Source organism: Podarcis gaigeae, assembly GCF_964106915.1.
Source record: "Podarcis gaigeae genome assembly, chromosome: 14".
In the NCBI taxonomy this organism is placed as follows: Eukaryota; Metazoa; Chordata; class Lepidosauria; order Squamata; family Lacertidae; genus Podarcis; species Podarcis gaigeae.
This window is the reverse complement of record NC_139690.1, coordinates 46,361,192-46,382,304: the sequence shown is the minus strand read 5'-3', so window position 1 is coordinate 46,382,304 and position 21,113 is coordinate 46,361,192. Positions and strand designations below refer to the sequence as shown.

Below are 21,113 nucleotides of genomic sequence, written 5' to 3'. Positions count from 1 at the left end.
AAGAAAGAAAGAAAGAAAGAAAGAAAGAAAGAAAGAAAGAAAAGTTTGGCTCAGTGCAGTCACAATTAGTGGTGTCTTCCATCATCCTTAACAGAAATCTTAATGGGGAAAAATGGCTGGTGCAACATGCTTGGAAGGAACCGTTGTGTTTTTAATTACCTTGCTGTATCCCAAATGGGCAGCAGCAACTTCAAATGGCTTTCTAATTTGGCTGGGAACAGAGAAAGCCATTAAGGTTCCTTCAAAAATAGAAGAAAACTGGACAGTAAAAATTAGGTCTGTGCACACCCTCCCTGTGTTTATCAATTGCTCCTGCCTGAGGCTGCTGGATCAGGCAGACCCTCTCTGTCCCACCCAAGGGACCACCCACCCCATCTCCTATCCACCCCTAGATGAATTTGGGGTGAGGCTAATGGTCAGTGATGGCTTTTAAAGTTCTAATTAAGCATACAACTGGGCGGGGAGGGAGAAAGAGCAGGCAACGTGTCTCCTTCACATCCACCACCACTGAGAGCAGCAGGGTTCAACTTCAGCATGTTTACATCACACCAGGTGAAGCACAAGATGCTTTCTGGGTCACACCTGACCTAGCTCAGTCAACAAAGCACAAGACTCTTAATCTCAGGGTTGCGAGTTCCAGCCTCAGCTTGGGCAAAAAGATTCTTGCATTGCAGGGGGCTGGACTAACAGGGGTTCCCATACTTGGTTCTCCAGCCACTTTTGGACTATAATTCCCATCATTCCTAGCTAGCAGGTCCAGTTGTCAGGGGTGATGGGAACTGTAGTCCAGCTAGACACCCAAGTTTGGGGAACCCCGGACTAGATGATCCTTGTGGTGGCTTCCAACCCTACAGTTCTATGATAACAAGACTACAGAGTCAGAAAGGTCAATCTTGGGGATGGTATCTGTGGTATCTGTGTGGTATCTGAAGAAGTGTGCATGCACACGAAAGCTCATACCAAGAACTGACTTAGTTGGTCTTTAAGGTGCTACTGGAAGGAATTTTTTTTGTTTTGGGGATGGCAGGCTCACTGCGCATGCAGTACCTCATTCTGCCCTTAGGGACACTCAAGGGAAGTAGACCCCTTGGCTTGATACAGCCAGAGCCCAGGGAGAGCAAGATTTGCTGTGTGATTGCTATCTTCCCTCTGCTTCTCAAGCCCCATTGCTTCTTACATACTGGCTGGGTCTGGCTTCCTTTGCACCTGTAGGTTCACCAGACAGGGGCTGTGTCTCTGAGGAGATGCAGAGTCAATTTCCCACGTTGCTGAGTCACCACTGCTGCTTCTCGGAAGGAGCGGGGCACCGGACCTGATTCCATACTGCAGCAGCACTGATCCTAAGCCATAAGCTGCAATGCAGCTCTGATTTGCATACACTGTATATCTGAATACTGATCAGACAGTGTTGAGGGATCACTTTTAAATAATAGACTAAGCACACAAAGGTTTTCCCAATAGCCGATATCTTTCCCCTCTTGTAATTAATCTCCACTGAAAGAATATTTTCCACCCCCTTTGCCTAGGTATGTCTTCATTAATTTGGTTCTTATGTTGCAGAAATATATGCACCTTACCCAATTCCTCATCTTATTGGGGGGGGTGTGTGAAATATTTAGAGGTTAAGATATACAGTATTTTATTTAAGCTACTTATATATGGCTTAATTACCAAAGTTTATAAGCAGCGTCCATAAAAGTTTTAAAAGCATATGCTGGACAGCATCAATTAAGACCAACCATTAAAAATAGAAAACTTTCTTAATATGGCTGCAGAAATAGAAACTACTTCTCATGCACTTGAAGTTTAATCTCTATCAGGAGGGGGTTTCACAGAAGTGGGCCCAATGTATTGATAGGGCCATAGGAGGAGACAGAGAACCTCTTTGACCCAGCAGAAGAGATCTTTTTCTCCCCCATCCTGGCAGGCCAGGTTCCACAGATGGATGGACCACTCACCTGTAGATCATATTACAACATATTGATGTTAAGTGATTGACAGTTGGGTTGCCCCGCCCACTCATCCCCATTGGCACACAGGAGTGGGGGAGATATTGCCCAAACTGGGTTGAACTCCCCCAGCAGTTCAGTCCTGCTTTCTGCAGGGTTTGGATGTGCAAGGTAGGGACTCTAGATATTGTTCTCTGATATCCTTATATAATTGATATTTGAGATTGTTGTTGAGTCGTTTAGTCGTGTCCGACTTTTCGTGACCCCATGGACCGGAGTACGCCAGGCACTCCTGTCTTCCACTGCCTCCTGCAGTTTGGTCAAACTCATGCTGGTAGCTTTGAGAACACTGTCTAACCATCTCGTCCTCTGTCATCCCCTTCTCCTTGTGCCCTCCATCTTTCCCAACATCAGGGTCTTTTCCAGGGAGTCTTCTCTTCTCATGAAGTGGCCACAGTCTTGGAGCCTCAGCTTCAGGATCTGTCCTTCCATTGAGCACTCAGGGCTAATTTCATTCAGAATGGATGGGTTTGATCTTCTTGCAGTCCATGGGACTCTCAAGAGTCTCCTCCAGCACCAGAATTCAAAAGCATCTATTCTTCGGCGATCAGCCTATTTGAGATTATAGTGAGTCAAATCCTGCAGTATTGATTTCCCACCAGCACACAACCCATCTTGGGTTGGTACGCCATAAAATCTCTCCAATTGCACCATCAATTCCATTTGTTCATAATGTAATCGAGTAAAAGCTTTTAGATAGTCTGTTGTCATGAGGAATAGCAAATATTTTTCATATTGATGCTGACATTTTGCTCTTGCTACCCATTTTTATGTTCTTGAGGCTGTGAAAGCAGTTATGTTGGTTTGTACTCCTACTTCCCAAACTCTTTGTTTGCAGATATTTCTAGTAACCCATTCCCATGGCTTCAGTGTCTGTGCAGAGTACCCAAAATTTGGAAGTAGATTTGAAATTTTTTGTTGCCAAAAGTTTCATTGAGCATGTGCCCTCTGTAACACTAGAGTTCTTAAAGAGCCTGTTTATTCTGCACCAATAGCTCATTATTCTGATATATATGAAATCTGAGGCCATTTTACATATGGAGCTCTGCCCTAATTTAATAAGCTGGGGTGGATTTAAAAACCCCTATAATCATAAGCAGAGAGTGACTTTGAACTCTTTTGATTTTTGTAAGATCTGCAAAGCCCTAAATTTCTGCGCTAAAATGAACATCAGTTTCACCTCTGCTTTAAACACATTTTGAATTGCACATAATTACCCTGGAGATCTGAAACTCAGCAAACTGTTTAGATTTTGTAGACAGGCAACTGATTTTAGTTGGGTTATTGTTCATTTGTAAAGCCCAGGATCCTGATGCCGAAAAGACTATGCCAATATAAAAATAAAATCTTACCTGCTCTGACTCTTTAAAATTAGAATCATAGAATTGTAGAGTTGGAAAGAACCACAAAGGTTCTTTAGTCCAACTACCTGAAATGCAGGAATCTTTTGTCCACTGTGCGGCTTGAACCCACAACCATGGGATTAAAAATCTCATGCTCTACCAACCTCTGTTTAAATATCTCCAATGAAAGTCCATCACCTTCCACCTCAATTAATAAACCATCAATTCATTTCCCCCCCCATCTAGCAAAACTACTACAGTGGTACCTCGGGTTAAGAACTTAATTCGTTCTGGAGATCCGTTCTTAACCTGAAACTGTTCTTAACCTGAGACACCACTTTAGCTAATGGGGCCTCCCACTGCCGGCGCACCACCCCTACACGATTTCTGTTCTCATCCTGAAGCAAAGTTCTTAACCCGAGGTACTATTTCTGGGTTAGTGGAGTCTATAACTTGAAGTGTCTGTAACCTGAAGCGTCTGTAACCTGAAGCATCTGTAACAAGAGGTACCACTGTATTTAGGATTTGGTATTATAGATGAGCAAAACATTTCCTGAACAGTAAATAATGAACTGCCTTTACACAGCAACACTCTCTTCTTTGAAATCCAGCCGACTAGTTTTATTGCACAGCAAAAATAGCCATCAGAATACAGAATAGCACTAAAAACTTTTTTAAAAAATGCATATTGCAGTCTAATGGAACTGCAAATCTTCCAGTTAAGCACGAGCAAACCCAGCTCTGTTGGGAATTTAAGTCCTTTGTTGTGCTGACACACTAGGAATACCTCTCTGTGCTGCTTTGGCTGAGGGTGGTTTTTTGTTTTTGTTGTTTTGCACCAAAACATTCCTCTCTTGGTTATCATATAAAACTTTGTTTGGAAGGTGTTTAAGGCTGTCTAAGGGAATGGAGGCTTGCAGAGCCTGGGGCACTGAGCTATCACCTGCTGCTGCCAAAGGGACACACAGCAAGATGATAGACGAGAGTGTGCATTACGACACAGAATCGGTGCGAGGCTTGGAAAGATATCTTGCAATCCCCATCCAACGCTATGCAGAAAAAATAACTCACGCTGCCTGTCATTACGATGCAAGATCCTCTGTTATTTACAGCCTAATTAAGGATTAACATCCGACGCAAGATAAATGCCGTACCAATATAATCTTGCACCTCCCGGCCCCAAAGGATTCTGAATCTGCCTGTGTAACTAAGTGTATTTTGCACAGCCCTGCTGGGCATCTGTGAGTGTCTTCCCAACAGCAAGCATGATTAGTTCCTTTGATTCCCTTTGGATACCTGCAGGGTGTCTGTCTCTCTACCTGCAGGATGACATCTCGTCTTTGCATGCTTCCTATGCGCCGCGCAGCCATGAAGAATATCCACATTACCATGCTCTGTAGAAAGCAAACTCCGGATAAAATGCATGGCTTGCTTTTGTCAGGGGAGAAGAGGGCTGGTTCAGAGGTTTTTTAAGTACCATGGACAGGTAACACTTGGCTTTGGATGGCGGAGCCACTATGCTAGTTTCCCAGGAGGTGGGCTGCTGTGGCTTACCGGGAGGGAGAAGGCGAGGGATGAGGCAATGGGAGGTCATAGAATCATAGAATCATAGAGTTGGAAGAGACCACAAGGGCCATCGAGTCCAACCCCCTGCCAAGCAGGAAACACCATCAGAGCACTCCTGACATATGGTTGTCAAGCCTCTGCTTAAAGACCTCCAAGGAAGGAGACTCCACCACACTCCTGGGCAGCAAATTCCACTGTCAAACAGCTTTTACTGTCAGGAAGTTCTTCCTAATGTTTAGGTGGAATCTTCTTTCTTGTAGTTTGGAACCATTGCTCCGTGTCCGCTTCTCTGGAGCAGCAGAAAACAACCTTTCTCCCTCCTCTATGTGACATCCTTTTATATATTTGAACATGGCTATCATATCACCCCTTAACCTCCTCTTCTCCAGGCTAAACATGCCCAGCTCCCTTAGCCATTCCTCATAAGGTCATAGTGGTGCAAACACACTGGCAGAACTATTCCAGAGACCCTGTTGGTGGGTTTGCACCTTGTGCCTCTGCTTCCCAGTAAGCAACAAAAGGTAATAAGACTGGCCTGCTATTCCACCTGGCCTTTAATTTGAATTAGCCAGATCCTCTATTCCCTTTTCCCTTTCCTATTCTGTGAAAGTGGTGATAGAACCAGGGCTTTCCCCCCAGCATCCCTCAGGTGGATACCATTGACATTCTAAGACAATGGTGTTCATGGTGAGTTCCTCTTTTTCTAGAAAAATAGCTCTGGATAGAACGTACCCATTGTGGCACTAAATAAAAATAATAATAATAAATTATTTATATCCTGCCCTCCCTAGCCAAAGCCGGGCTCAGAGCGGCTAACAACAGTAAAATAATACAACATTCTAAAATCATTTCATTATAAAATTAATTCAAATCAGATTAATGGCAACCATTGGGCTAGGGTTCTGTGAGGACTGCCAAAGGAGGGGGTCAGGCTGTGCCTTGGCCAAAGGCCTGGTGGAACAGTTCTGTCTTGCAGGCCCTGCGGAAAGATGTCAAGTCCCGCAAGGCCATAGTCTCTTGTGACAGAGCATTCCACCAGATCGGAGCCACAGCCGAAAAAGCCCTGGCTCTGGTTGAGGCCAGCCTAACCTCTCTGTGGCCTGGGACCTTCAGGATGTTTTTGTTTGAAGACCGTAAGTTCCTCTGTGGGACATACCAGGAGAGGCGGTCCCATAGGTATGAGGGTCCTAGGCTGTATAGAGCTTTAAAGGTTAAAACCAGCACCTTAAAGCTGATCCTGTACTCCACCGGGAGCCAGTGCAGTTGGTATAGCACCGGGTGAATGTGATCTCACAGCAAGGAGTCTTGCCGTGGCATTCTGCACCCGCTCGAGTTTCTGGGTCAGTCTCAAGGGCAGCCCCATGTAGAGCGAGTTACAATAATCCAGTCTGGAGGTCACCGTCGTGCGGATCACAGTGGCTAGGTCAGGGCGAGAGAGGCAAGGAGCCAACTGCTTAGATTGGTGGAGATGAAAAAATGCCGCCTTTGTTATAGCTGCAACCTGCGCCTCCATGGAAAGGGAGGTGTCGAAGATTACACCCAAACTCTTAACGGACGGTGCTGGCACTAATTGCGCCCCCGCAAGGGATGGGAGTTGCCCCCCCAATCCCATATCGTCCCAACCTGTCTCAGATCCTTTGTACTAAGTCCTCCACCCACCCAGTCCGACCCATCAGTAGCCTTGCTCTGACCATATGTTCGAGTCAAGGTATGCCGTTATTTATAAACTTATTTATATGCCCACAGCAAGGCAGCTCGCATATCATAAAAAGACAATGCAGTTTCACATAAAACTCGACAACTTAATGGCAGCAGTACGGAACTGTTGAAAACGTGGGCCAGTTAAAAATAAATAAAAACAGCGGTATAGACCCCAGCAGCTAAGGAAGCTATACATTCTGAAACACTGCTCTAATTTAAGCCCATAAAATGAAGGGAGGCAAGAGAGGAAGAAGGGAAGGTGGATGAAAAGCTAAATCGAGGATCTTGCTTGGTGGAACAGCAGGGCAGAAGGGAAGCTGGAAGGACTTTTGGTTGGATCTTGGTACATATATTGCAGTCAAGGGCGGAAACAAGTTGTCCGGTGAGGCTGCTGGTTGAAAGAACGAAGAGCTGTTCAGGTTTACTACTCCTGCCAGGCAAAGCGATTCTGAGGACAAGTTTACATGTGGTCACTATGCAGACATAGGGCTAAGTAAAAGAAGGCCCAAAGCTAACTGGAAGAAGGAGGGAAGAAGGAACTAAAGCCTGAGGAAACGCTCTAGAGGACGACAAGTGGCTTCTCAAGAAGGAATCAGCAGGAGAAGAAGAGAGTTTCTGTCTGCTACCCCTCACTGGCTGAGGTAACATACCATATTTTTTGCTCTCTAAGACTCACTTTTCCCCTCCTCAAAAGTAAGGGGAAATGTGTGTGGATCTTATGCAGCAAATGCAGGCTGCGTAGCTATCACAGAAGCCAGAACAGCAAGAGGGATTGCTGCTTTCACTGCGCAGCGATCCCTCTTGCTGTTCTGGCTTCTGAGATTCAGAATATTTTTTTTCTTCTTGTTTTCCTCCTCCAAAAACTGGGTGCGTCTTGTGGTCTGGTGCGTCTTATAGAGCGAAAAATACGGTATTTACTTAGAACACTTTTCACCTGCTCCTCCCCACTTTCTGGTCTCGAGTTTGTTTCATTGTTTTACAATGTTCCTTCTATTATTTCTAACGGGAAGGGAAATATAGGTGCCACTTCCAGAGCTGTTGTACATTTCACTTTCTGTTTCAGGGGCATGTCTGGGGAGTAGGACCTTCTGGATGAAAACATTCTCCCCCCCCCCTTTTTTTAGGTCCTCAAGATAGTATTTTATTTTGTTCACATACGCTATGCCACAAACTCATATGGAATTGGTTCCAGCAGCTCTGGCTCCTTGCCATCGTTTCTCACAAAGTGGGCTTCTCTTGGAGGAGCAGGCTGGCGTTTTAGTTCAAACCAAATTCCCTTTTCCTTTCCTTCTTTTTTCTTTCTTTCGTTTTCTTTCACACGCTGCAAGAAGCTGTCTCTGCTCTTTGAGTGCTTAATATGCTCAATTCGCACATTAATTCTCTTGGCCAGGATCTTGTCCTTAACTTTCTTGTTCACAATAATGCCCACAGCATGCTGGACCCTCTGGATGAAAGCATTCTTTTGATCTCCCCCCCCCCAGGCCACCCCATTTTATCTTCTGCAAGGGCCACTGAGGTTTGTGTGGCAGCTGGGAGGGGCCCTAGGAGGTTGGATCTCCTGCTCCAAGGCCAGACCCACCACCCTCTCTCTCCCACCCCTTTCCCCTACCCTCAAAAGAGGAGATTGGTACTATCCTATGGGCACTGGGACCCCACTCCACCTCATGAGCAACCTAAAGGAGCAAGCCAAACTCCCCAAGTCTGGTTGAGCTTTCTAGAATGGCAAAATCACAATGACATTCATTGTTTTTCCATGCATGATGGCCAGGCCCAAAGGTGTGGGGCAGGAAAATTGCTCCAGCAACCTGGAGCTGTTGCTCTGATTGGGCCAGAACCAGCTCTGGTGCTATCATGCCATGGTGATTGTGCTGGCTTGGGATCCAAGAGATTCCAGGCTGGTTCGGTCCCAGTCACCCCCCTTCTGAAATCCACATTTGGTGTTTTCTTGTGGCTACCACCTGCAGGGATACCTTTGGTGTGACACTGCTTCAGGTGGAAGGGAGATTTTCACTCTACAGGTAGCCAATGGAGGTCTGCAGAGCTGATGAAGGGACACCTTCACCTAATCCATCACTGCTTCCTGTGGGTGAGTTCCCTAGTTTAACCTTGCTCTGTGTAAAGAATTTTGTTTTATCTGTCCTGAATTTTCCAGCATTCAGTTTCCTTGGATTTCTACGAGTTTAGGCGTCACGAGAAAGGGAGAAAAGCTTTCTGCTTTCTCCATTCCAAGCAAAATTTTATAAACGTCAACCGTGTCACTTCTCACTTGCCATTTCTCTAAGCCAGGGGTCAGCAAACTTTTCCAGCAGGGGTCCGGTCCACTGTCCCTCAGACCTTGTGGGGGGCCGGACTATATTTTTTTTTTGGGGGGGAGAACAAATTTCTATGCCCCACAAATAACCCAGAGATGCATTTTAAAGAAAAGGACACATTCTACTCATGTAAAAACACACTGATTCCTGGACTGTCCATGGGCCGGATTTAGAAGGCGATTTGGGCTGGGTTCCGCCCCCAGGCCTCAGGTTGCCTACCCATGGTCTAAACTAAAAAGTCCCAAACTACAAATTAGGGGAAAGGGTCCCAAAATCAATAGGATTTCTTTTTAAAAATGATAAAAATGCTAAGCTGAAACCACCCATGCTTTTTGTGGGAACAGGAATTCTTATTCTGGGAGCCATACAATTTCAATGATACAACTTTGTTCACTTTTTCCCAGTGAGGGGCACTGAGGCTGGGCAGCCGGATCACAAGTATGCCAGCTTAGGGGGCAGAGGATTGCTGAACCCTCCTCGCATCATGCCAATCGTGTTGCTGTTGCTGGGGTTCTACTTTTGCTTGGATGGAGGGGAGGTTGTAGTCTTTGCCTGCCCTCCAAAGTAAGGGTATCCTGTTAAAGGGATCTGGGGTGTGAATCCTGTCTGAAGCCTGGACGTGGGCTAGGGACATGTCACAGCCCCCACAGGGACCCTCAGGATGCCCCTATTTGATGTAAGTCATAGAGCACCAGTGGTTTACCCTTAAGTGGACTCCCTGCAGATATAGTCAAGATATAGCCTGGCTTTACCCCAATGCTTAAGCCATGGGTAGGCAAACTAAGGCCCGGGGGCTGGATCTGGCCCAATCACCTTCTAAATCCAGTCCGCAGACGGTCCAGGAATCAGCATGTTTTTACATGAGCATTTTATTTAAAATGCATCTCTGGGTTATTTGTGGAGACTGCCTGGTGTTTTTACATGAGTAGAATGTGTGCTTTTACAGTCATACCTCATGCTCCGTTTGCTTCAGGTTGAACATTTTCAAGTTGCGTCCTGCAGCGACCCAGAAGTACCGGAAAGGGTTACTTCTGGGTTTCGCCACTCACACATGCGCAGACGTTAAAAATGACATCACGAGCATGCACATAAGCAGCAAATTATGACCCATGCATGTGCAGATGCGCAGACACAGGTTGCATTCTGCTCAGGTTGTGAACGGGGCTCTGGAACGGATCCTGTTCGCAACCAGAGGTACCACTGGATTTAAAATCTCTGGGTTATTTGTGGGGCATAGGGATTTGTTCATTTCCCCCCAAAAAATATAGTCTGGCCCCCCACAAGGTCTGAGGGACAGTGGACTGGCCCCCCGCTGAAAAAGTTTGCTGACCCCTGGGCCCCTAAGCCAAACTGCTCACATCTGTAAACAATAAAGTTGTGGCCTATTTGAACCCATAAACCAAAATACTTAGCATCTGTGTGCTTTATTGTTCACCTGGGAACTTTGTGGCTCGGGTACCTTAGCACGCAACAAATACTGTACATATACACATACAACTTTGGTGATAGTGATCAATCAGGAAGAGTTGACAGGTTTTTATTCAGGGAGCGGCCAGCATGTTTTCTCTTTGGACATTTAAAAACCCCTCTCCAGATAGTACATTGCTTTAGTAGGGTTATTAAATTTGCCATTTGGGGTCAATGGGAGTCATTCGCAATCTGGTCAGATTCCTAGACACTGTTAGCAAGGATGCTGAATGCATTCTGAAGCAGTGCATGCCAAGTCTATTTTTAACAGCTATCTTGGGCTGAGCAACAGAGTTAGTTCACCTGCTGTTGGACAATCAGACCATGAGCTATGAGGTAGTCTTGGTGCAATGGTGTTGCAATCATCAGAGGTCCATGTTGGATGTTTTCATTTGGCAGGAGTTCTTTCCATATACTGTGGACTGCAGGAAAATTTTCAGAGACAGCTGCTGGCTGCACCATGTCACATCTTTTCCAGACTGGGTTCCCAAAGTTGGAAGGGACCCCAGGAATTCATCCCCCCTGGAATGCAGGAATCACAGCTAAGTTATCCCTGGCACGTGGCCACCAGAACTCTATTTTAAACCTCCAGCGGAGTGAATTTTAAGAATGGGGGTGGGGATGAGAAACCCAGAGAACTGAAATGGTCAGATTTGAACAACCCAGTGGGTTTGCATGGGCCTGCAGCCTAAGCATTCCTTCTACCAAGCCCTCTCCCCTCCTCCCCTGCAACATTTTCATGAACTCTGAGCACATCCTGCTGACACTGAAATTTTAGTGCCTTGGTGGGGACGTGACCATGAACAGATCACCTGGGGACTGAGGAGTTTGGCCTTGCTTCAGTTCCCAGCTCCTTTGACTGTCACCTTGACTGATTTTTTTGATTATTATTTTTTCTACTGTACCCACAACTGAAAGCAAATAAGAGGATAAAGAGTGCCTGAATGCTGGAACTCAGCAGAAAAGAGAGCAAAGGACTCTGTGTGTGTGTGTGTGTGTGTGTGTGTGTGTGTGTACATGTGTGCCCTCCAATGTTTGCAGTTCATCCAGGCTGCATAGAACCAAATAGAATGCAAAATTAAATAGGGGATCCTGCTTATACTATGTATTGGAGGAAAGGGAGTTTGGGCTCCCATCTGCATGCAAACCCAGTGACTCTGCAGTCCTTAATACATAAAGCAAAGCACACCTATCTTTTGAAATTTGCACCTCTTTGAATTTTAGGACGCAGTCCTCCAACAACAACAAAAAATGCACACCAGAGAAAAACCACAGAAAGTTGCCTTACTCCAGGACAGACTGTTGATCTATCTAGCTCAGCTCTGTCTGCACTGACCGGCAGCAGCTCTCCATGGGTTCAGGCAGGGTTTCTCTCTCCAGCCCTACCTGGAGATGCTAAGGACTGAACCTGGGTCTTTCTTCATGCAGAACAAATGCTCTTATAAATGAGCTGTGGCCTTTCCCCTGTGGCCATCCATATCCTCCAACATGCTGGGAGGGTTTTAGCAATCTTAGGGCTGACATACATCTAAATTTTCCTGTGCATTTCCGGGATTTCAAATGCGGAATTGACGTCTGGGGGAATTTCTGAAAGGTGGTGCTTTGTCCTTTTGTCCTGAATCTTAGGCAACTTTTAGGGTTTCCTAAAAAAAAGCTGAACAATTTTGGGGGTTTCCTAAAAGCTCAACAATCCGGGGGTTTTGAAATATGGCAACCCTAAGTGCAACATTATTATTTTTTCTTTTACCCAATCAGTATTTTTTGAAGTTTCCAATGATTTTTAATGGATCTCCTGTTCATTTTACCTTTATATGTTGTCCTCTGTCTTTCTATATTTTCACAAAGATGTGAATTCTAAATTTTGAAAATAAACAATTAAATGTGCCACACCAGGTTTGCCAGGCTGCCGGTCCACATGGTTACAATCATCTGCTGGTGTGTATGGCCGGTGTGAACCCGCCCACCTCCCCAGCAATGTAGCGTAGTGACAACACCTTGAAATTCCATCAAGATTTTATTAAAAGGTCTTGATGACAAAGGAGCCGCGGTGTTTGTACATCAATGTATAGGAGTTTTTAAGGTGGTGCTAACCAGATCATTGCGTTAATTCACACCTCTTTTATTTCATCAGGTGGTTCATCATGGTCTCCATCGGCACCATTGTCGAGAACTTCCACCTCGAACTCAGGTTGTGGTTCTTCCGGAAACCCATTTACCTCTTTCCATATGGAGTACTTCATATCCCAGAGAGCTTCCACCATGTCCCAGATGACCGCTTTTTCTTCCTGGAGGTCTTGGTCATTATCCCTCAAAGCTATATACTCTTCCCAGAGGGCCATTTTGTCTTTGGATATGGCCATGTCCTCTTCCCAGAAGGTTTTGTCCTTCTTCCAAAATGCCTTGCATTCCTTCCAGAATGTGTTGTTCTTCTCTTCAATGGCTTCTATCTTCTCCTGGATGGATTTGTTCTTCTCACGCATGCCTTTGTTGGCTTCCTGGTACTCCTTGTTCTTAATCTGGAAGGCTTTGACAGCTTCTCGAAATGATTCATTCCTTTCCTCCAAGGTAACAATCTCCTCCTCTGTTGTCTTGATCCTCTGCTGGAGTGCCTCAATCTTTTCCTGAAAGGTCTTCATCTGGTCCTGAATTTCCTTTTTTTTGGTCTGGAAGGCCTTGATCTCAGTCATGAAAACCCGGCTCTCCTCTAAGAAGTTCTTGATCTCATCCATGAAGCCCTTGTTCTTCATCTTGAAGGCATGGATCTCCTCCCACAAAGCCTTGGTTTTGTTATCTTCTTGGAAGGTCTGGATCTCCCTCCGTAGGCGTTGGCATTTCTTCCAGAATATCCTGATTTCCTCTTGAAGTGCATTTTTCTGTTCTCTCAGTTGGCGATATACGAACTGGCTCTTCAAGGTTCTGGGGATATGGTTCATATGGTGCCAGCTCTCCCGCTTTGCAGAAATGTCATTGCTGTTGCCCTCCAGATAATCTGCACAGTTAAGAGTGACATCCAAATGTTTCTCCCCGTCCTCCATCTGATCACAGCTGTGTACAGAGAAATACATGAGTGAGTGGCCTAGAAGGGGAGGTTGCGTTGCCCACTGACAAAGTCAGAAAACTGCCAACTCCAGAGCCTGACTCAGAGGATACAAACTCGGAGGAGACCGAGTCACCGCAAAGAACCTTACCTTCCGGCTTGGAAACTGGAAGCTTGGTTGCGGAGGAGGACCCCACCACCAGCCCCAGTTCACACTAGGCGGGGAGCGATTGAGGTTCTCCAATCTCAGACCCTGATGAGTCCCAGGGTCCATTTGTGCAGCCATCACCTCAGGGTTTGGTTCACCACTCCAAATGCAGGACCTTCTCAAGCCCGTCATTTCAGGAGGAAAGATCATGACAGGGGCATTCAGTGCTAGGGGCTGGTTCACAATGTATTGCCATGTATTGCTGGACCTTCCTGTTGCTGGCCACTGTGAGAACAGGCTGCTGGGTCCCTTCCAACCCTACAACTCCATGATTCTATGAAAAATGAGATTAGAGAAATCCACGGAGGATGAAGCCATCAGTGTCTACTACTGATGGAAGCTATGTTACCTCCTTTATCAAAGGCAGCATATATCTGAATACCAATTTCTTGAGATCAGAAGCAAGAGAGAGCTCTTTGTGCTCATGTACTGCTTTTGGACCTCCCAGAGGCATCTGGTTGGCAACTGTGGGAGACTTGATCCTGAACTAGATAAATCTGATGCAGCTGGGCTCCCTTGATAATGCCTTGGTGGCTTTGAATAACAAAAGAGAGAGAAAAGAACTGTCAAGATGCCTTAAATGCCCCCAAAATAAGTAAACCTGGGATGTCCACTAACCTGCACCTCCTCCTCCTGCTATGATGAAGACCCCTTTGTTAAGAACTTCATCGCCATGGCAGCCTGAGAATATTAACAAAACAATGCCAGAACTTCTGTGGATCTTCTGGTTCCGTCATTACAATGCCAAGGTTGTAGCTGATGAAAATGGAACATGGGAAGCTTATTTTAGCTTATCTGCAGCCACACCATTGGTCAATCTAGCTCTGTATTGTATACACTTACCTTCAGGAGATCCCCAGGGATTTAGACAGCGGTCTCCCCTAGCCCTACCTGGAGACACCATGGACTGAAGCTGGGATCTCCAGCGTGCAAAGCTCTGCCACTGAGATGCAGGATCCTTCCACAGGGTGGATTTTTAAGAGACCAAAGGTAACTCCACCATGAATGTAGAGAAGTGGCTGCATCAGGTATCAGATGCTGGTGGAGTTTTTGCAGTGGGCAGAATGGGAAACCATAACAGGGTCACTAGCCATGGGTGAGCTTCAACCGTACAGCTGTGCAACAAAGAGTTTGGCACCTGCTTGCTTGGAACCATGTGTCTTCCTCAGGGACACTATGAGCCTAATTTATGAAAATGGGTTCATTCTGAAGAACCAGTGCTGGATTTAAGTATAAGCTAAACAAGCTATAGCTTAGGGGCCCCGCTAGCTTGTTTAGCTTATACATAAAATTTAAAGGGAAAAAAAACTGGATGTACATTTCCAAAACATAAGATAAAAAACAAAATAAAACCTACATACAGCAACAGTGTTTTGTGTTGTGTGGGCTCCTATGATGTAAGTCATGGGCCCCGCCTGCTAGCCTTGTTCCCTAAAATATCACCGGCTTGCTCCTTTCTATATATAGGGTGCCTACATTCTGAACGGACTGGTTGCATGGCAACATATGCAATTGGCTTTCAATACCTATTAAATCCATAAATCACCACATAGCATATATTCAACACAAAAAACAGCAACAACTTGTTGTTGACAAAGGACAGCTGGACATAGAAAGGGCCCCATTACCTTCAGTAGCTTAGGGCTTCATCGAACCTATATCCGGCCCTGTGCAGAACCTGTCGGAAATTCTTTTAACCAGAATGCCAATCTAAGTTATGTGAAAGGAACAAAGCTTAATCATTGGATAACAATGGCCATTCTTGTGGAATTTGTCAGTAGATTAGATTTTATGCCAGGAGTGGGGGACGATTTCCCACCCAAAGTACTGTTTTCTGTTGTGTGAAACTTCCTATGGGCCTCATACTAGTGGTGGGTGAAGCCAGGGGAAGAAGTGGGTGGAGCAACAATTGTGATTCTGCAGTACGACAGAGGCAGAAGTAGGCACAGCAACAGGTGGGACTTCAAATCCTCCAAGTGTCCCTATTTTCCAGGGACGTCCCTGATTTAGAGAAGTTATCCCAGTTTCTGATTTGATTGTGGAATGTCCCGCTTTTCCTTAGGGCATCCCTATTTTCCTTGGAGAAATGATGGAGGCTATGAAGTTATGCCTGTTGTCTTTGTCCATGGAGTTTTCTTGGCAGGGATACTGGAGTGGCTTGCCGGTTCCTCCTCCAGGTGGATCACGTTTGGTCAAAACTCTCCACTATGACCTGTTCATCTTGGGTGCCCTGCTCGGCATAGTTCATAGCTTCTCTGAGTTCTTCAAGCCCCTTCGCCACGGCAAGGCAGTGATCCATGAAGTTATGCTGAATACACAGTGGAAGTGAGGAACAGGTTTAAGGATTTAGATTTGGTGGACAGAATGCCTGAAGAACTATGGATGGAGGCTCGTAACATTATACAGGAGGCAGCAACGAAAACCATCCCAATGAAAAGGAAATGCAAGAAAGCAAAGTGGCTGTCCAATGAGGCCTTACAAATAGCGGGGGAGAGAAGGCAAGCAAAATGCGAGGGAGATGGTGAAAGATACAGGAAATTGAATGCAGATTTCCAAAGAATAGCAAGGAGAGACAAGAAGACCTTCTTAAACGAGCAATGCAAAGAAATAGAGGAAAGCAATAGAATGGGAAGAACCAGAGATCTGTTCAAGAAAATTGGAGATATGAAAGGAACATTTCGTACAAAGATTTCCACAATAAAGGACAAAAGTGGAAAGGACCTAACAGAAGCAGAAGACATCAAGAAGAGGTGGCAAGAATACACAGAGGAATTATACCAGAAAGAAATGGATGTCTCGTATACCCCAGGTAGTGTGGTTGCTGACCTTGAGCCAGACATCCTGGAAAGTGAAGTCAAATGGGCCTTAGAAAGCACTGCAAATAACAAGGCCAGTGGAAGTGATGGCATTCCAGCTGAACTATTTAAAATTTTAAAAGATGATGCTGTTAAGGTGCTACACTCAATATGCCAGCAAGTTTGGAAAACTCAGCAGTGGCCAGAGGATTGGAGAAGATCAGTCTACATCCCAATCCCAAAGAAGGGCAGTGCCAAAGAATGCTCCAACTACCGCACAATTGCACTCATTTCACACGCTAGCAAGGTTATGCTTCAAATTCTACAAGGAAGGCTCAAGCAGTATGTGGACCGAGAACTCCCAGAAGTGCAAGCTGGATTTAGAAGAGGCAGAGGAACCAGAGACCAAATTGCAAACATGCGCTGGATTATGGAGAAAGCTAGAGAGTTCCAGAAAGACATCTACTTCTGCTTCATTGACTATGCAAAAGCTTTTGACTGTGTCGACCACGGCAAACTATGGCAAGTTCTTAAAGAAATGGGAGTGCCAGATCACCTCATCTGTCTCCTGAGAAATCTCTATGTGGGACAAGAAGCTACAGTTAGAACTGGATATGGAACAACTGATTGGTTCAAAATTGGGAAAGGAGTACGACAAGGCTGTATTTTGTCTCCCTGCTTATTTAACTTATATGCAGAATTCATCATGCGAAAGGCTGGGCTGGATGAATCCCTAGCCGGAATTAAGATTGCCGGAAGAAATATCAACAACCTCAGATATGCAGATGACACAACCTTGATGGCAGAAAGTGAGGAGGAATTAAAGAACCTTTTAATGAGGGTGAAAGAGGAGAGCGCAAAATATGGTCTGAAGCTCAACATCAAAAAAACGAAGATCATGGCCACTGGTCCCATCACCTCCTGGCAAATAGAAGGGGAAGAAATGGAGGTAGTGAGAGATTTTACTTTCTTGGGCTCAATGATCACTGCAGATGGTGACAGCAGCCACGAAATTAAAAGACGCCTGCTTCTTGGGAGAAGGGCAATGACAGGCCTAGACAGCATCTTGAGAAGTAGAGACATCACCTTGCCAACAAAGGTTCGTATAGTTAAAGCTATGGTTTTCCCAGTAGTGATGTATGGAAGTGAGAGCTGGACCATAAAGAAGGCTGATCGCCGAAGAATTGATGCTTTTGAATTATGGTGCTGGAGGAGACTCTTGAGAGTCCCATGGACTGCAAGAAGATCAAACCTCTCCATACTGAAGGAAATCAACCCTGAGTGCTCACTGGAAGGACAGATTGTGAAGCTGAGGCTCCAGTACTTTGGCCACCTCATGAGAAGAGAAGACTCCCTGGAGAAGACCCTGATGTTGGGAAAGATGGAGGGCACAAGGAGAAGGGGACGGCAGAGGACGAGATGGTTGGATAGTGTTTTCGAGGTTACCAGCATGAGTTTGAGCAAACTGCGGGAGGCAGTGGAGGACAGAGGTGCCTGGCGTTCTCTGGTCCATGGGGTCACGAAGAGTCGGACACGACTAAACGACTAAACAACAACAACAATGAAGTTATGCAACCCCCGAGCCAAGGAGATAAGTAACTACACAACCTTTAGAAAACATCTGAAGGCAGCCCCATATAGGGAGGTTTTTAAATGTTTGATTATGTTTATATATATATATATATATATATATATGTTGGAAGCTGCCCAGAGTGGCTGGGGCAACCCAGTCAAATGGGTGGGATATAAATAATACAATTATGATGGGATGTCCCTATTTTCATCAGAGAAGGGTTGGAGGGTATGGGACTGTAAAGTAGGCTACAATTTAGCCACACCAAAAGCCAGTGGTTTCTGCACACACACAGAGAGAACATGTCTCTATCTTCCATTCAGGCAAGCAAGAGTTATTACGTAAATGTAACAATACACTCCAGCTAGGGATAAAGCACTCAAAGAGAATTTGAAGCAGGGCTGGTGAGGGGTATGGTCTGTCTCAAGGCAAATCTAAAAAAATGTAGTATAAACACTGACAACTGGGAAACATTGGCCTGCGAGCGCTCCAGTTGGAGAACAGCCTTTACCAAAGGTGTCATGGGCTTTGAAGACACTCGAACTCAGGACACAAGGGAGAAACGTGCAAAGAGGTAGGCACGCTTGGCAAATTCACACTGTGATCAACTCCCGCCTGGAAACCAATGTCCCCACTGTGGAAGGATGTGTGGATCCAGAATTGGCCTCCACAGTCACTTACAGACTCATTGTTAAAACTGTGTTTATGGAAGACAATCTTACTTGGCTACGAGGGATTGCCAAAGAAGAAGGAGGTCTGCGGAGAGTCCTGAGGATGACCATTTAGCCCCTGGAACTATGGTTCTCCATGCCTGGCTGATTAAAAGGTGCTGAGCGTTGACAGGAGACTCCTCTTCCTCCCTCAGAATTACAGTTTCCACAGTGGTTTAGCAGTCAATACCTCTTCCTGGGGAACTCTGGGAATTGTAGTTCTGGGAAGGAAACAGGAGTCTCCAAATAACCCTCGACACCCTTTAATAAACTACGCTTCCCAGGGTTCCTTGTGGGAAGCCATGGCTGTTCAAAGTGGTATGGTACTGCCTTAAATGTTCTGTGCAGATGGAGCCTGAGTATAAATAATGAGGGATAAATTACATTGTTGTGTGCATAATTCTGTGGATGAGATTTAATATACAGATAGCAATGGGTGACGGATGCCTCATGCTGTAGGAAAAAATAACAGAGGAGCCCTGCTGGAGGAAACCAAAAGCTTATCTAATCCTGCATTCTCCTTCCTCAGTGGCCAATCAGAAAACCTTCAGGGTGCACCAGCAGGTTTTATAGAGTAATAACTCTTTTCCACTACTACCCTACCACCGCCAACCCAAGTTATAGGTATTCAGTAGCATTCTGACCCTGAATGTAAGCACTCAGTTTAGTGATCATGGCTGTCTCCTTTGTGGCTTTGACTAACCTTGTTTCAAAGCAATCTAAGCTAGAGGCCATTAAGTACCTCTTGTGTGAGTGGATTTCATAAAGTAATTCTGCATTGTGTGAACAAATGCTCTGGCCTTTTGTCTGCCCAGATTCCGCCACCCCACAGCTTTGCAGAATGACTGCAAGTTCTGGAATTATAAAGAAGGGAGGGGGGGAAATCTATGCCTAAAATCTCCCTTTTGTGCGGGAACATGTTAAATTTTATAAATCTCAGAACTGGCTCACCTTACAAGCAGGGATATTTGGCCCCTGTTAAAGTGAGCTGCTTCAAGCGGTCTATTCCGTTTTCTTTTTCTCAAATACAGAAGCATAATTGAAAATATAGAGGAGGGAAAACTTGCACAACTCCAATTCACACACATTTCCAAATAAAACCACCTTTTAAAGGCATCTGCTGAACCATTGTCTCTATTGCCAAATAAGTTACTATTCTCCTGAAAAGTCCTTTGTGGGTCCACAGCCCCTCAAAAAACTCAGAGTGAATGAGTTAAGTTTTTCAGAAGCTGCAATGGACAAAGCCTTATGAAGCAAGATGGTCATGGAATATGATGAGGGCTCCTTCTACTCTGGTGCTATGACAGTAGTTTATACCTCGCCCATCCGGCTAGGTTTCCCAAGCCACTCTGGGCGGCTTCCAACAAAATATTAAAAATATATTAAAGCACCAGTCATTAAGAACTTCCCTAAACAGGGCTGCCTTCAGATGTCTTCTAAACGTCAGGTGGTTGTTTATTTCCTGGACATCTGACTGAAGGGCGTTCCACAGGGTAAGGTGCCACCACCGAGAAGGCCCTCTGCCTGGTTCCCTGTGCTGGACCAGTACTTCTGTCTTGTCAGGATTCAACCTAAGCAGGCAGCCACCAACAGATGGCTAGTAATAGATTTGCTATGAAGGTTCAAATTCTTTCCCCAAAACACATTCAAATAAGCAGGTCATAGAGTGATCCTCTGTCCAATGATTGTCTAGATTTCTGGTGTCCCTCAGAATTTACTCACAGGAGTGCAATCCCACCACCTATGATGGCAAAACCCTCTGGAGTTGTACCCCCTCCAACAAAGGGAGGATGTAGTCTTGGAGTTACAATTCAGGTAGACCGGAGTCAAAAACCACCTGTGAAAAACTTTTAATGAATTTCCACGTACATTAGCTGACACCATCTTGTTTAGATGACCAGATTTTTTTGTCCACTGCAAGGGATCAATTGAGGGCTGATCCAGAGATTTATTTTGCAATGGACATACTAATAGCTCCCACAGAACCTTTCTTCCCACTGGTCCATCTCCTTCTTCCAAAGTGCCATCTCAGCTGTCCAGCTGTCCAGCTCTTCTTTCCAAAGCTCTGGTTCCTCTTTCAAAACATTCCTGATGCTCTCAAAGAGATCTGTGACCTTCTTCCAGAGCTTCATGTTTCGCTCCCACAAAATGGTGTTTCGTCCATCTGTGCGCTTGGAGAGCTCCCTCTTCTTTTGCCAAAATGCCACCAGCTTCTCTTTCCTGAACTTGTTTTCCTTCTTGAGCCTCTCAATGGCATCACCCAGAGCCTTCTCCTTGCTCTTAAAGTCTTCAGTCTCCTTATCCATCAGGTCCATTTGGCTCCAGAGTGCCCACTTGCGATTCCTCAAAAAGAGAGATTTGCATTGACATCGACATACGCAATTCCCACTCC

At 45.4% G+C, this 21,113-nt stretch overlaps 2 protein-coding genes across 3 annotated transcripts in view; both read right to left on the bottom strand.

The window, feature by feature from the left end:
* The window catches only part of LOC310831093 (myosin-11), a 1,553,087-nt gene that overhangs the window by 335,049 nt on the left and 1,196,925 nt on the right, over positions 1-21,113 (bottom strand). The gene's annotated exons all lie outside the window — the stretch shown is intronic.
* LOC310830936 (uncharacterized protein) lies at positions 12,394-14,415 on the bottom strand. Of its 2 annotated transcripts, none has more exons than XM_083710780.1 (2): positions 14,262-14,415; positions 12,394-13,443 (listed from the first exon to the last, which is right to left on the bottom strand). In XM_083710780.1, the coding sequence occupies exon 2, from the start codon at positions 13,431-13,433 to the stop codon at positions 12,507-12,509; it is 927 nt and encodes a 308-aa protein (XP_083566906.1). In that variant the 5' UTR covers positions 13,434-13,443; positions 14,262-14,415; the 3' UTR covers positions 12,394-12,506. The 2 variants fall into 2 exon arrangements, with proteins under 2 accessions (XP_083566906.1, XP_083566907.1); XM_083710781.1 differs by lacking the exon at positions 14,262-14,415 and adding an exon at positions 13,587-13,719.

Bases quoted from the DNA above. Each gene is read 5' to 3' on its own strand.
- LOC310830936 (XM_083710780.1), bottom strand. From the start codon at position 13,433: ATGGAGGACGGGGAGAAACATTTGGATGTCACTCTTAACTGTGCAGAT.